Source organism: Salvelinus sp. IW2-2015, linkage group LG18 (genome assembly GCF_002910315.2).
Source record: "Salvelinus sp. IW2-2015 linkage group LG18, ASM291031v2, whole genome shotgun sequence".
Taxonomy (NCBI): Eukaryota; Metazoa; Chordata; class Actinopteri; order Salmoniformes; family Salmonidae; genus Salvelinus; species Salvelinus sp. IW2-2015.
Window position 1 is genome coordinate 49171677 of NC_036858.1, and position 12056 is coordinate 49183732.

The 12056-nt window shown below is 43.8% G+C and overlaps 1 protein-coding gene across 1 annotated transcript in view; it reads right to left on the reverse strand.

Annotated features, from left to right (window-relative positions):
* LOC111977944 (calcium-activated potassium channel subunit alpha-1a) overlaps window positions 1-12056 on the reverse strand; it is a 270409-nt gene that overhangs the window by 25706 nt on the left and 232647 nt on the right. Inside the window, exons 20-21 of the mRNA XM_070448702.1 lie at window positions 10592-10676; window positions 1145-1268 (exon numbers count right to left, since the gene is read on the reverse strand). Coding sequence (XP_070304803.1) covers window positions 1145-1268; window positions 10592-10676 — 209 coding nt within the window. The remainder of the gene's footprint in view (window positions 1-1144; window positions 1269-10591; window positions 10677-12056) is intronic.

The following is a 12056-nucleotide window of genomic DNA, read 5'->3' on the forward strand; positions in this document are numbered from 1 at the left end:
TCCTTTCGTCTCCAAATTTGAGATTTTTGGTTCCAACCGCCGTGTCTTTATGAGATGCAGAGTAGGTGAACGGATGATGGTTCCCACAGTGAATCATGGAGGAGGAAGTGTGATGGTGTGGGGGTGCTTTGCTGGTGACACTGTCAGTGATTTATTTTGAATTCATTATATTTAGAACACTTAACCAGCATGGCTGCCACAGCATTCTGCAGCGATACGCCATCCCATCTGGTTTGCGCTTAGTGGTACTATCATTTGTTTTTCAACAGGACAATAACCCAACACACTTCCAGGCTGTGTAAGAGCTATTTGACCAAGAAGGAGAGTGATGGAGGGCTGCATTTGGGATGAGTTGGACCGCAGAGTGAAGGAAAAACAGCCAACAAGTGCTCAGCATATGTGGGAACTCCTTCAAGACCGTTAGAAAAGCAATCCTCATGAAGCTGGTTGAGAGAATGCCAAGAGTGTGCAAAGCTGTCATCAAGGCAAAGGGTGGCTACTTTGAAGAATCTGAAATAGATTTTGATTTGTTTAACACTTTTTTGGTTACTACATGATTCCATATGTGTTATTTCATAGTTTTGATGTCTTCACTATTATTCTACAATGTGGAAAATAGTACAAATAAAGATAAACCATTGAATGAGTATGTGTGTCAAAACGTTTGACTGGTACTGTACATAAAAAGTTTAAGATCATCAAACTGTACAACTGAAAATCATCTTCGGAGTCACACGTACTGTAGGACAATACCTACCATATCTGTTGATGGGTAGGTACTGTATCCCTGTACAGGATGTTAATAACTGTGGTTAAACTCAGGTAACTCTACAGTAGGGTTGTCATGATACCAGTATCACGATACTATGATGCTCGATTATCCATGGCAAAAAGGAAAACACAAGGCAGTCTAAACTCTTTAAAAACCTGCTTTTGTTCAAATAGTGTGTGCTATAGCTTGGAAAATAAACAAATGTAACTGTGGGTGATAATATAATGCTGTTTGTTTTTTTGTTCTCAACATTAGGATTGTTTTCCTCAAGAAATGAAGTCTGCTTCATGTTTTGTTTGCTTGCCATGCTACTTGCGAGTATTGCAATACTGGTGTCATGAAAACACTACAGGGAGACAGAAAACCACTCACCAGGATGACCTTCTCAATCTCTTTAGATGGGCACCAGTGGAACATTCCCGTGGAGTCATACTGCTTCACATTCATGTCCATGTTCTCCATCTGCTCGTTCCCAGGGATTAGTAGAGGGTCATGCCTGCTGAGGGGACACAACAGTATGAGCTCACCATGGTAAACATCATTTATATATATATATATATAATTTTTTTTACCTTTATTTAACTAGACAAGTCAGTTAAGAACAAATTCTTATTTACAATGACGGCCAACCCCGGCCAAACCCGGACGACGCTAGGCCAATTCTGCGCCGCTCTATGGGACTCCCAATCACGGCCGGATGTGATACAGCCTGGATTCAAACCAGGGACTGTAGTGACGCCTCTTGCACTGAGATGCAGTGCCTTAGACCACTGCGCCACTCGGGAGCCCAGTTGATGGTATTTGGTTTATATGTGTTGTATTATTACCTAGTTTTGGTTGAAACCTAAAACTACCACCCACTATCACTTTCTGCTCAAATCCAAGATGACACAGCTACCCAGTCATCAGAGTTGCTGAGGGATATTGGTAGCAGCATTGGTAGCAGCGTTGGGGAGAGAGGAAGGCTTGAGTTTCCACTGTGTCACCTGCTGAGCAATTAACCAAAATGTATGTTACTTTTTAACCAATGTTCTGTCAACTAATTGACTGAACATTGGTTCAATTATTTGAATTCGATTTCGTTCAGTTTTTTTTCTGTGAGCTCTATGTGCACATTGCACAGTTTCTCTAGAGATAAATCAGATCCAGACTGAACTGTGCGATGTAGTAGGGAGTTGTGGTTTCCATCAGGCCAATATTCTACATGGTTTAGCGCATAAAACATGGTAATTAACTACAATGACCATAATCCATTGTGAATCTACTTGTCTGGTCTGTGTTTCCTTTAATCCTGTTACGGAAAAGACAGAAGAATTCTCTATCGTGAGGTGATATAGAGAGCAGCTGTTGCTTCACGTGGTGTCTCAACCTGAAAGTACATCATCTATGTGAAACGACCTCAAAAAGCACAAATCGCTCAGCATTAGTCACCGCTGACAAAGCTGACTGAGGGGCATTAGAATGGAGCGTCAATTACCGGCTTTTAGCTCCATCTTGCTCACTCACGACGCAGCGCAACCAACAGTAAAAGCTCTAACAGGACCGCACTTTAAATATTTCAGGAATTTGCCCAATCACATTTTGCGTTCCCAACTGATGTACATGAATGATTCATCAGCAGCGTGTCACCTTCAAACTGGCTGATGCACAGTGACGGGCCACTGAGTTTTATCAGGTGTAATGTTAACACTGACCATGGAAGAGTGGGGGGGGTCCCGTCACTTTGGTAATATTAGTTCCACTGTGTTTGCACTCATTCTATAAGACATGATCTGGGATGTCCTCTGAAAGGGTTTCTAGGACAGAGAAATGGCAAGCGAAGCTCCTTCTCTGAATGCGATAGCACGGACCCATTCTGACTGAATATAAAAGGGAGGATTTTGAATTGGTGTATAGGCATTTTTATTTTCTCCAGGCACCAACACCCCTGATTCCACCAATCAATGGCTTGGTGACCTAGGCTACTTACAGTAATTAAATCACCCGTGTTAGTGCTGGGATAGAACAAAAATGTGCACCCCATGGGGGTCTCCCAGGACTGGATTGAGAAACACTGGGTCAGAGAGTGTAGCTGTGAGCTGATAGCCAGGGGCCAGACTACAAAGGCTTCTGTCTGTCTAGTGTCTACCAGGGGGCTACAGGGAAATAGCTCTCTCTCTGTCAGTATCACCTCAAAAACCCTTACATGTTCACAAAGCCATCGTCTGCAATAGTTCTTGTAAAGCACACAAGAACAAGTTAGAACACTAAGGATGTCCTGAAAACGCTAAAATTATTATTAACTGTATATATATAAAAAAACTGGCAAATATTTCCTATGTGGTTGTCAGAATACTTTTTTATGAATTCAAAAGCAGGGTAGGAAATAGCGTCTTACATTATTTGGGCCATTTCACCAATTGTTTTATTTCACCTAATTTGAACATTCTGTCATGAAGAGCAAATGTTCAACTTAATAAAAGCCGTTCAGTTTTCCACCAGAAAAACACCAGAAAATGTGCACACAAAAAAAAGAGTACAACCAGCTCACCTGCTTTAACACTGAGTTTGTTTCAATGCTTCTGTTCAAAATAAAAAATATTTAAAAATAAATAGTTTCACCATATTACAACAACAATAATTCAGTTCACGCAACAGGGTTGACCTTAAATTTAGGGACAGATGTAAATGAATCACTAATAACAATAAATAATAAACTTCATAAATGACGTTGTCAAAGCTACAAAATAACTAGGGCTTCATAATGATGGTAAAAATATGGAGAAATGTTTGGGTTAAGTGGGTTAAAATCTTCCTAGAAGTCACAGAGGGTGCACGAAGGGACATGACAAAATGTCGAATTTTGGAACTTAAGCAAATCTTTACTCATATAAAAATCGGATTTGTTGAATGTTATGTGTCAAAATTAAAGGGCATTCATTTAATATAACATGCTCTTAAAATAAAAAATGAAATGCACAATTTCTACTTAAAATATCAAAGAGACGCAAAAAAAAATCCCTATTTCGTGGAACGATTCATATTTTGCTTCTTTATGAGGGTGACATTGGCATAAAGTGTGAGAAAACAGCACATCTCCTCAATCACACTCTCTCTGTTCATTACACTGCAAGAAATATCACATGAAAGATGTGTCAATTAGTTCCCTCCATCTCTCTCTCATTTTCTCCCTCAGGCTCTCATTCTCTCTCTCCCTCACTCTCTCATTCTTTCCCTCAATCTCTCATTCCTTCCCCCACTCTCTCCCTCTCCCTCCTTCTCTCTCCCCCTCCTTCTCTCTCCCTCCTCTCTCTATTTCTCTCCCTCACTCACTCCTCACTCACTCCCCCTCTCCCCCATTCACTTCATCCTATCTCCTCCCTCCCTCCACTCTCTCTCCCTCCCTCTCTCCCCTCACTTCCTCATTCTCTCCCCTCACTCCCTCCTTCTCTCCCTCACTCCTCTCTCCCACCTCCTCTCTCTCTCCCTCCCTTCTGTCACTCCCTCCTCCTTCTGTCACCCCTCCTCCTTCTGTCACTCCCTCCTCCTCTCCCCCTTACTCAATCACTCCCTCACTCACTCCTCTCTATCCTCCTCTCACTCACTCACTCCCTCCTCTCTCTCACACCATCTTCTCTCTCTCTCTCCCTCCCTCATTCCCTCCTCTCTCTCCCTCACACCCTCCTCCTCCTCTTTCCCTTTCCTCCTTCTCTCCCCTCACTCCCTCCTCTCCCTCCTTCTCTCCTCTCCTTTCTCCTCTCCCTCCCTCCTCTCTCCCTCCCTCTCTCTCTCCCCCTCACGTCTTCCTTTTCCCTCCCTCACCTCCCTCCCTCCCTCTCTCTCCCTCCCTCCCTCTGTCCCCTCCTCTCTCCCCCTCACTCCCTCCTTCTTACCCCTCACTCCTCCCCCTCACTCCCTCCTTCTTACCCCTCACTCCCTCCTCTCCCTCACTCCCTCTCTCACCTCTCTCGATCCCTCCTCTCTCCTCTTCATCCCACATCCTCTATCTCTCTTCTCCTCTCCCTCTCTCTCCTCTCCCTACTCCCCTCCCTCCCCCCCTCACGTCCTCCTTCTCTCCCCCTCACTCCCTCCCTCTCCCTCCTACTCACTCCCTCCCTCCCTTCTTCTCTCCCTCACTCCCTCCTCTCCCTCACTCCCTCCCTCTCTCACCTCCCTCTCTCCTCTCCCTCCCACCTCCTCTATCTCTCTCTGCTCTCCCTCCCCCTCTCTCTCTCCCCTTCTGTACTCCTCCTCCTTTCTGTCACTCCCTCCTCCTTTCTGTCACTCCCTCCTCCTTTCTGTGCCTCCTCCTCACTCCCTCTCTCCTTTCTGTCACTCCCTCCTCCTTTCTGTCACTCCCTCCTCCTTTCTGTCCACTCCCTCCTCCCTGCTTCTGTCACTCCCTCCTCCTTTCTGGTCACCTCCCTCCTCCTTTCTGTCACTCCCTCCTCCTTTCTGTCTCTCCCTCCTCCTTTCTGTCTCTCCCTCCTCCTTTCTGTCTCTCCCTCCCTCCTCCTCTCTCTCCATCGCTCTCTGTCTGTATGGAGATGGATTAAATCAGTTGGTGCAGGTGTTAATAACTCTGACAACATTTAGTGCTTTTACACCCGGGCTGAATATTTCATTCTGAGCCGCGTGTTGCACCACTCACTCTCCATGAGCCCCTGTCACTTCAATCTGGGCACGTGGGGGATGACTGGTGCAGGCAGGCAGGCACCTCCTCCTCCACTAACTTAGACAGCTATCTTTCACACAACTGTCAGCGGTGTGACTGCCTGCCTGTGTCTGTCTGTCTTCCTGTTTGTCAAGAGCCCTGTAACCCTCCTCTTGTCTCACCTCGCTTCCTCTCATCTCCCTCCTCTCCTATTTCCTTTCCTCCTCTCTCTTTCTCTTCTCCCCTCCTCTCTCTCCTCTACTCGCTGTTCTCTGCCCTACCCTAGAATCAACCAGGGTGAACTGGACGGTAAAAGACATGACATTTGCGTCCGCCACACCCCACCAGAGTATATACGAGTGGCTAACGTGTGTCCTGACTGTACCCCAATTAGATGTGTCTCGTGACCCATCAAAAAGGTCTGTGAGAATGGTGTTATTTCCTGTCCAGGAGCACGGTTGGCGAGGAATGTGTGCGACGCCGAACACAGCTCGTTAGCTCAATGACACGTCTGATTGGCTGATAGGGAAATGACTTTATATTTGCACAGGCTGAGCCTCCAGACTAACGTTTTCACATATCAGATATCTATCCAGTGCTGTGTCAGGGGTAGCTTTCCTTCTTGTACCGTATCAGCTTACAATAAAGTGTGTGTGTAAGATGCTATGGATATCTGATATAGTATCTTACAATACAAAAACTTTTTTGTAGAATATTAATATTAAATTGGCTGGATAATGACCAGTGTAAATGTACTGTACATTGCAACATACAGTGCCCTCTGTAATTATTGGGATAGTGAAGCATTTTTTCTTATTTTGGCTCTATAGTACAAACGTTTGGATTTGAAATCAAACAATCCTGAATGAATCGTGAATAATGATGAGTGAGAAAGTTAGAGGCATAAATATCATACCCCCACAAAATGCTAACCTCCCCTGTTATTGTAATGGTGAGAGGTTAGCATGTCTTGGGGGTATGATATTTGTCTGTCTGTAACTTTCTCACTCATCATTGTTCAATTTCATTCAGGATTATCTGTAATCATGGTAGCATCCACATTACTGTACAAGTGTTTAGAAACTTATTGTATTTATATTTACAACAAAAAAATGACTCCAAAATGACAATACATTAGTTACCATTCATTTCTATTGGGCACAAAATAATCTGAAACACAACCAAAACAAACAGCAAATGAAATGCATCCAACGATTTGTAGAGTCACAAGCTTGATGTAGTCATTCCATGCTATGAATACGTGACCAAATTCTAAATGTTTTCCTACTTTAATACAGTGAATTTGCCCCAATACTTTTGGTCCCCAAAAATGGAGGGACTATTTACAAAAAGTGTTGTAATTTCTAAACGGTTCACCCGATATGGATGAAAATACCCTCAAATTAAAGCTAACAGTCTGCACTTTAACCTCATAGTCATTGTTTGATTTGAAATCTAAATGTTTGGAGTATAGCAACAAAAAATGCTTTACTGTCCCAATAATTACAGAGAGCACTGTATTTGCATTTAATTGCCTTCTCTAAAGAAAATGCCTGACTGTACAGTAGCCTAGGCAATAAGAGACAGCACATATCAGAAGAGAAATTGCCCTCTCTCTCTCTCCCTCAGTGTATATTTCAAACAGAGTTGAGTTATTCCAGTGCATCGTTCGGCAGTCGCTAGCTTGGGATGTGTGCTCCCCCAATCCCTCTCCAGCAGGCTATGAAGGCAGCCTCTCGCTTTGAAAATTCTACCCATCATGCAAACTGACAAAGGCATGATTTTCAAAAACCCACAGCCAATCTGTTGATCATTATTTATTTACAAAGGCCTTCAGGCAGCAAGTCCTGTAAAAACCAGACTTGATATGGTATACGCTCTCTCGGTCTCTCACTAGCTCGCTCTCTTTTATTCCCCTCCTTGCTTGTAGAGTAAAGTGTCCCTAAGGCTACCTCAAACAATCACTTTTCATTGCACATAAAATCCAACTTGTAAAGCTTATTTAATATATATGGTATCATATATTGACAGGGGCKGGGGGGAGGGGGAAGGGGAGGGGGCTGGGGAGGTGGGCGTTGTGGTCGGCGCTGGGTAATTTGATGTTTTGCTGAGGGCTATGACTTGAAAAAGCCTACACCTAGAACAGAGGACCTGTCATCCGCAGCACCCAAGAGCCAGCAGAATACAGAAGCAGCCCTAAAGCAGAGACAACTTTGACACCGCTTTGAAGCGTTTTTAAAACCAAGTAAATAACTCCCAAGAATTATTATCACTGTAAGATCAAAGCGGAGATGCATATATTACATGGCAAACGGGGACCATCTCCTCAGCAGAGAGAACGAGAAAGGTTTATTGCTTTAAGTTAGGAAACAAAAACTAAGGAGCCATATAAACTAGCAGTTAGCTGGAAGCGTGCCAATTTCTCTTTCGTTTGTATCAGTTTCCTTTTTTTAAATCCCCTAAGGTCGACGTCCGCGCCTCCACTGAAATCTTATTAGCATCATTAAAAATTCCCCATCAAAATCTGTCGGTTTAAGCGAGAGATGTCGACCTTCAGCATCTGAGGTGAAAGGTGGCAGGGCTAGAGCGGTGTTTGCCAGACCAAGAGAAATCATGAAAATAGGTCTTCTCGTGAAAGCGTCTGTAGCGTCCGAACGGTTTGGCCTACAAACTATTATGACCCCTCTATGGAAAGACAAGACTCTCACGGTCACGTACATGTTTTGCTCCAGAACGCCCACAAGCCAGTTTAAAAAATGTATGTAAATACAGTGCATTCGGAAAGTATTCAGACCCCTTGACTTTTTCCACATTTTGTTACGTTACAGCCTTACTCTAAAATTGATTAAAAAATATTTAACCATAAGTAATCTACACACAATACCCCATAATGACATGCGAAAACAGGTTTTTAGAAATGTTTGCAAATGTATAAAAATGTATTTACATAAGTATTCAGACCCTTTGCTATGAGACACAAAATTGAGCTCAGGTGCATCCTGTTTTCATTGATCATCCTTGAGATGTTTCTACAACTTGATTGGAGTTCCCCTTTGGTAAATTCAATTGATTGGACATGATTTGGAAAGGCACACACCTGTCTATATAAGGTCCCACAGTTGACACTGCATGTCAGAGTAAAAACCAAGCCATGAGGTCAAAGGAATTGTCCGTAGAGCTCCGAGACAGGATTGTGTCGAGGCACAGATCTGGGGAAGGGAACAAAAACATTTCTGCAGCATTGAAGGTCCCCAAGAACACAGTGGTCTCCATCATTCTTAAATGGAAGAAGTTTGGGACCACCAAGACTCTTCCTAGAGCTGTCCGCCCTGCCAAACTTATCAATCGGGGGAAAAGGACCTTGGTCAGGGAGGTGACCAAGAACCCGATGGTCACTCTGACAGAGCTCTAAAGTTCCTCTGTGGAGATGGGACAAACTTCCAGAAGCACAACCATCACTGCAGCACTCCACCACTCAGGCCTTCATGGTAGAGTGGCCTGACGGAAGTCACTCCTCAGTAAAAGGCTCATGGACAGCCCGCTTGGAGTTTGCCAAAAGGACTCTTTAGATTCTCTGGTCTGACCAGAGAAACAAGATTCTCTGGTCTGATGAAACCAAGATTGAACTATTTGGCCTGAATGCCAAGTGTCTCATCTGGAGGAAACCTGGCACCAACCCTACGGTGGTGGCAGCATCATGCTGTGGGGAGGTACTGGGGAGACTAGTCAGGATCGAAGCAAAGATAAACGGAGCAAAGTACAGAGAGATACATGATGAAAACCTGCTGCAGAGTGCTCAGGACCTCAGGTTCACCTTCCAACAGGACAACAACCCTAAGCACACAGCCAAGACAATGCAGGAGTGGCTTCGGTACAAGTCTCTAAATGTTCTTGAGTGGACCAGCCAGAGCCCAGACTTGAACCCGATCGAACATCTCTGGAGAGACATGAAAATATCTGTGCAGGAACGCTCTCCATCAACCTGACAAAGCTTGAGAGGATCTGCAGAGAAGAATGGGAGAAACTCTCCAAATACAGGTGTACCAAGCATGTAGCGTCATACCCAAAAAGACTCTGGGCTGTAATCGCTGCCAAAGGTGCTTCAACAAAGTACTGAGAAAAGGGTCTGAATACTTATGTAAATGTGATATTTCAGTTTTTATACATTTGCAATACATTATACATTTGTATAAAAACCTGTTTTTGCTTTGTCAGTACGGGGTATTGTGTGTTGATTGATAAGGGGGGACTATCTGTTCACCCATGTATGAAACCCCCCCACTCCCCCGGCTTAGAGGGTTTTAAACAAGTGGACAAGTAGTACATACAATAATACAAAGGACTTCTTTTGGATGCTGTTCAAAGGTGCTCTAAGGGGACCTAGTAACAACTCTGTCACACTAAGCACACTAAAGGATTCGATTTAGTTTTGCAGAGAACATACAGTACACAGAAAAATATCCTATAAACTAAAATACAATGTTTAAATGAACAGCACCACCCTTTCTAGCACTTGACACAAAGATATGAGAAAACAATAACTTTTATGAGAAGAAATGTGCAAACATAATTCTAGAATCTTTCACCCACTTGTGAGTGAAAGATAGTTCTGAAACAGTCATCTGATCGAGAAAAGCACATATATTTTACTGTATCCCTATGTATGCTTTCATTGTACTTTTAATACATTTGAAGACACATTTTTTTCAAGCTCGAATGGTATATAATGCCTTAAATATATGCTCTTCAGCTCCAAACATTTTGTGACTTGCATGACAAAAAATACACAGCACCATTAGGAGATGTCTATTGTATATTTATAAGACACAGGGGCCTAACAATCACTAATTTAAAAGGGAGTGGAACTACTCTGTGACCCTGTTCTCTCCCATCTTCACCACTGTGCTTCCACCCTGCCACCCCGATTGGACAGCCTCCCCTCTCTCTGCATTTTCACGCTGTCGCGTTCCTACCGCTGTCTCTCTCCTCCCGCACAAAAAACGAAACCCTTTTATCTTTCAAAATCAATTAACTGCAATTTAATTCCAGAGGACAGGATAAAGGGAAGGTAATACTGCAAATTCATTTTTGATTGCGATGATACATCTCGCATATGGCCTTAAGTAGCAGAAACAGTAGTCGTAAGGGTTCCCACAATAGATCCCACTGCCCCGGGGCAGAGGAACCACAGGGAGGACTCTGATTGGTTGCTGGTGTCGTTAGTGCCAGCGTTGTTTAAGGATACCAGAGTGTACGGGTGCTCATCTTCAACTGCAAACACATGCAAAGAGTGTTCAGGCTATGGACATACGGGGAGGTTAATGTGAGCTGGAACTAACACGTCAAAGAACACCAAAGCAACACTCAAATCAACAACATAGCAAAAAAACTACACACCAACAACAACAAAAAATCATAAAAAAACACATATATGTCAGAGTCAGAGAGAAGACCGTCAGAAAGAAACACATTAGTTAATAGTGACAAAAGGTCAATTTGAGAACGCAGGAGAAAAAAAACACGAAGAGAAAAAACACTAGTAAGATCTGACAAATTCGCCATCGCTCACTCCGCCGAAGCGCCAACCCGTTGGTTCTGTTCCTCTGGACTGGGTTCTATACAGTAGGACTGGATCACTTTAGATCCAGTATGTCCAGTATGTCTTTAGATCCGGCAGTGCAATCTTTGGAATCCAGTCTACGTCTGCATGTGGTTGGGACCAACAGCAGTCTGCATCAGTGTGCAATGCTTTCCAAGGCCAGCCCCAATACTGGGCCATGTGATAGGACAGAACTGTCATTGTCAGTAGGCCATGTGGACAACTAGAGTAATTATACGGACAAGACAATCAGGACGTGACGAGACACAGAGAGTACAACAGAAGGATGGTGAATCAATCAAGAGGACAAGAGGCACCAGACAATCCAGAGAGAAAAACAGGAGAATGAACAAGAAGACGGAACTGAAAGACTAGACGAGGGTGATGACAGGTAGAAGAGGGATCGGCCTGCTGAGTTGAGATGATCGAATCGAGTTGAGGACATATGATCAGAATGAGATTATGATTGAACGTTAGAGAGGAAGACAGAGGGAAGTAAGGACTAAGAAAAAGGACGAGACGAGAGCAGGCAAGAGAGAGAGATGGAAGAATAGAAGGGAAAAGGAAAGAACAGAGATTAGGGAGAGGAGGAAGGCAGAGCAGAAGAGGGAGGAGGAGGGAACCCAGAATGGTAAGGGAGGAGAACAGAAAACCCAAGCTCAGAACGAGAGAGTGACCAATGAGACTAGATAAGATCCAGTAAACTAGAGAGACGAACGAGATCACAGTCCATGATTCACAGAGAGGAGGGACGCACGACCTTCAACGAAGAAACTGTTGATACGTTTCTACTGCTCTGGTGCAGATTAGTGTAGGTACACCCCCAGAGCACCCCCAGAGAAGGCAAGGGAGCCAGAGACCCAGAGGACAGACAGTGAGAAGGACAACTGATTTGATTGAAAAGAACAGCAGATCGAAACATTACATGATAGATTTGATATGTGATAATAGAAGAGAGTAAATGAGAAGAAGTCGAGAGAGGATCATCAAGCTGAGTGAATGAGCATATTGAGACCATGGTGAGACAGAAATGAGAGACCAGAGATGTCGAT